At 42.7% G+C, this 3,747-nt stretch overlaps 1 protein-coding gene across 3 annotated transcripts; it reads left to right on the top strand.

Moving 5' to 3' along the window:
- Nucleotides 1-8: 8 nt before the first annotated feature.
- Nucleotides 9-3,496, top strand: ESF1 (ESF1 nucleolar pre-rRNA processing protein homolog). 3 transcript variants are annotated; one of them, XM_019612522.1, is made up of 4 exons: nucleotides 9-64; nucleotides 575-1,250; nucleotides 2,246-2,586; nucleotides 3,350-3,496. In XM_019612522.1, exons 2-4 carry the CDS (start codon nucleotides 593-595, stop codon nucleotides 3,479-3,481), a joined length of 1,131 nt encoding a protein of 376 aa, XP_019468067.1. In that variant the 5' UTR covers nucleotides 9-64; nucleotides 575-592; the 3' UTR covers nucleotides 3,482-3,496. The 3 variants fall into 3 exon arrangements, with proteins under 3 accessions (XP_019468067.1, XP_019468069.1, XP_019468068.1); XM_019612524.2 differs by lacking the exon at nucleotides 9-64 and adding an exon at nucleotides 72-93; XM_019612523.2 differs by lacking the exon at nucleotides 9-64 and adding an exon at nucleotides 129-151.
- The last annotated feature ends 251 nt before the right edge of the window (nucleotides 3,497-3,747 follow it).

Here is a 3,747-nt window from a genome sequence, read left to right as displayed (position 1 = left end):
GTCCGCCGTAGCGTTGCTGGCCGGCGCGTGGTGGGCCCGTGCCTGGCGGAGCGGCGCGTCTCAGGTGGGGCGATCGGCACGGCTTAGAGCGGGGTGCGCTCCTCTGTGGCCGGAGTCCAGCGGGGAGCGGGGCCGTGTTTCCCTCGGACCGGTCCGTGGGGAAGAGCTTTGTTGTATTAAGGTCCTAAATGGTGTTTTAGGGTATGAAGCGTGGGGAGCGCCAGCCTGAGGTCTGGCTTGGGATGGAACTTTTTGGGTCGATAAGGGCTCGTTTAAGGCGCCGTTAGCCGGCACCCCGGCTTGTGTCAGCGGGAGAGCGGCCAGCAGCAGGAGGTGACCGTCCCTCCGCTGGGAGGGAAGTGGTGGGGTCACCTGGGGGTGTCCCAGAGCCGTGCGGATGTGGCACTGGGCGCCGTGGAGTTGGGCTTGTTGATCTTAGTGGTGGTTTCCAACCTTAGTGATTACTGCATGTGCACATGGGGAAAATAATGTAGATGTTAGAAATCTTGCTTCTATTTTTTGTTAATAGGGGTTTGTGTGTGTGTGTGTGTGGTTGTTTTTTTTTTCATTCCAGACTTTAGCGACATCAAAAATGGCATCCCAGAAGGAAATACTGAGCGATGGGCGGTTCAGCCGCGTGGCCCGGGACCCCAGGTTTTGGGAGATGCCAGAAAAAGACCGTAAAGTCAAGATTGACAAACGTTTTCGAGCAATGTTTCATGACAAGAGGTTCAAGCTGAAGTGCACGGTGGATAAAAGAGGTCGACCTGTTAACTATACCTCTGTAGAGAACCTCAGGAAGTTCTATGCCTTGTCGGAATCTGACTCTGAACTTTCAGAAGATGATAGCCAAGTACGTGCAGAAAAGAAAAAAAAGAAGAAAAAAGATAAGCCTAAAGAAGAAGGAGATTCTGTAAAACCAATTCCTCGGGAAGAGAATAAAATGAAAAAACAAAGGGTGGACCAAGCATGTAAAGTGGTGACAAAACTAGATGACCCCAAGAATGAAGGACAAAAAGTTGCATCTAGATTCAAATTGAAAGAGGTCTCCAAGAAAACCAGAGCAGAAATGGATGACTCCCACGGAAATGAGGACCTTTTATGTGATACGGAAAATGAGGAAGGAGGTGAATCAAAAGGAAGGTCGGTTTCAGTTCAAAACAAGCAGAAGACTTCAAAACCAAGAGGTGCTAATACAGTTAAAGATGCAAAAAGGGACTGTTCCGTACAAGGAAAAAGACAAGAATCAGGTTAGTTTTTAAAATAATAGAATTTGGCTGTACTTATTTTAGTATTGCTCCTATTTTATAAATGAAAAACCCTTTTTTCACTAAATCAATCATAACAGCTGACTTGGGCTGTTACTGATGGCAGGGGTCTGCTCAGAATCAGTACATATTCTTCAGTAACATTGGAAACAGTCATGTCCTTCCCATTGATGGAGCCAAAACTGTTTGTTAGGGTAGTAAGAAACATAAAATATCATAAAATCATAGAATGGCCTGGGTTGAAAAGGACCACATTGCTCATCCAGTTTCAACCCCCTGCTATGTTCAGGATCTCCAACCAGCAGACCAGGCTGCCCAGAGCCACATCCAGCCTGGCCTTGAATGCCTGCAGAGATGGGGCATCCACAGCCTCCTTGGGCAACCTGTTCCAGTGCCTCACCACCCTCTGGGGGAAAAACTTCCTCCTAATATCTAACCTAAACCTCCCCTGTCTCAGTTTAAAACCATTCTCCCTTGTCCTATCACTCTCATTGTGTATCAGTTAGTATGGTTGTCAAAGTGAATATTAGGTATAAGATCTGATGCCATGGTCACTTTAAATGTAAATTTTTGGTTATTGAAAGCGTAAGAATGGCAGTAGTAAGTCCTTAGTATAAGATGGAATTAAAGAGAACAGATGACTCGAAGAATAATTTCTTATGTTCTTTTTGTGTGCTTGTAGCCTACATGATTGAATCCTGTTTTTCTCTCTTGATTCTGTGCATATAAATAGAATAAAATATCATCCTGTCAGTTTTAAACCAATAACACACATAGGGGACCAAAAAGCAATAAATGAGAAACAGAACACTTAATACTGATGTTTGAATTTCCCTGATGTAATTTGTTCCTGCATTGTTCTACCTTCCAGAAATTCTTTTAATCATTATGAAGAAAGCTTGAGATGTTTTTTCCTCTTTGTAAAAGGCCATATGAGTTTACAACATAAAGTCAGATACCTAATGTTTGTGTTTTAGTGACTGCTTGCAGAGACAGTGGTGCTGAAAGTGACATCGGTGAAAGCCAGTTAGAGGAAGAAATTTCTGCAAGGGAAAGTTCTGAGTATATGCAATCAGAAGAGGAGTTGGAAGACAATGGAGAAACAGACGAGGAGTCAGAAGGCAGCGAGGAAACAGATGAAGGCGGTGATTCAGAAGATGGTGGAGAAAGTGATATAGAGCCTGATCTGGCTAGAGGTATAGGGAACATTGAAACAAGCTCGGAGGATGATGATGACTTAGATGATCTATTTCCCAAGGAGCCAGAGATTGAGCATTCATGGGGTGAACTAGATAAAGATGCCCCTCGTGGAGATGAGGTAAAATTGCTTCTGATAACTCAAAGATGTACAGTCACAAGTTTGTTGTACACTTTTGACTATGTAACAGTATTTTTCAGAACAGTTTTTGGACATTTTTTATTACAAAATGCAAGCGATAGTGAAGTTGGCCATGAATGTGAGACTAAGTGTTCTCTGATGTCTCCCTCTGTCTCTAAGCAGAGGGTCATCTGTAGATAGATAAGCTCTATCTATAAGTGGGGAAAAAAACAAATGGAACTGTGCTTTTAAAGGAATTCTGGAGTTTAAATAGTAGTGCTGTTGTTGGCTACTAGTTTGTTTTTCACTTTTTAAATATGATTTCTCTAATTCAAGCTTAAATATTAAGAAATTATTTGACAACGAAGCAGGACTTTAAAACTGGTCATGTTTAGTGCATACAAAAATCACAGTACCATAGTGCTGCTATAATACTGTGTTAATTATTGCTGTTGTGACTAATTATGTGTTAAAAAAATCTGAAGTGCTGGTGTTATAAATCTAGTCTTAATTCTGTGATTAATGCAGTCTAGCATACCTGTTGTTGCTTTATCACTTGGATCCTTCTATCTGCTGCGTTGGTTGGTGCTTTGAGCCTTTAGTAATTAAATAGATACCAAGACTTGAGGAAAATGCTGTTTGTATTTTTTTTTTTTAAAGTAGAGCTTGTTGCTGACTTCAGTATTTACATAGAACAGTTGTTAGAGAATTGTATATCCTCCATAGTGGTCAGGAATTAAACTTTTTTTTTCCCCCCATTCAGATTACAAGCAGATTGGCAGTTTGTAATATGGACTGGGATAGACTTAAAGCTAAGGACTTGCTGGCTTTATTTAATTCTTTCATACCCAAAGGAGGAACTATATTTTCTGTTAAGGTAAGACCTGTTTTCTAAAAGAAGGTAGTGGCTTTTTACTGTAAAGCCAACAACATAAAAGCAAAATTAATTAGGTGAAAGAACCAAAACACAATAAATGAGAATTGACATGTTTTGCATCAGGGCCGTGCCCACTGCCCTGGGCAGCCTGTGCCATGCCCACCACCTCTGGGGCACAGCCTTTCCCTCACCCCCACCTGCCCTCCCCTGACACAGCTCCGTGCCGTTCCCTCAGCCCTGTCGCTGTACAGACAGCAGAGCTCAGCGCTGCCCTCCGCCCCCCG

Source organism: Meleagris gallopavo, chromosome 2, assembly GCF_000146605.3.
Source record: "Meleagris gallopavo isolate NT-WF06-2002-E0010 breed Aviagen turkey brand Nicholas breeding stock chromosome 2, Turkey_5.1, whole genome shotgun sequence".
Taxonomy (NCBI): Eukaryota; Metazoa; Chordata; class Aves; order Galliformes; family Phasianidae; genus Meleagris; species Meleagris gallopavo.
Note: the sequence above shows the minus strand (reverse complement) of the source record. Positions and strands in the feature narration are given on the sequence as shown.

Coding starts and splice junctions, on each gene's coding strand:
- ESF1 (XM_019612522.1), top strand. CDS start 593: ATGGCATCCCAGAAGGAAATACTGAGCGATGGGCGGTTCAGCCGCGTG. Junction 1,251..2,245: donor AGGAAAAAGACAAGAATCAG/GTTAGTTTTTAA, acceptor TTTGTGTTTTAG/TGACTGCTTGCAGAGACAGT. Junction 2,587..3,349: donor ATGCCCCTCGTGGAGATGAG/GTAAAATTGCTT, acceptor CCCCCCATTCAG/ATTACAAGCAGATTGGCAGT.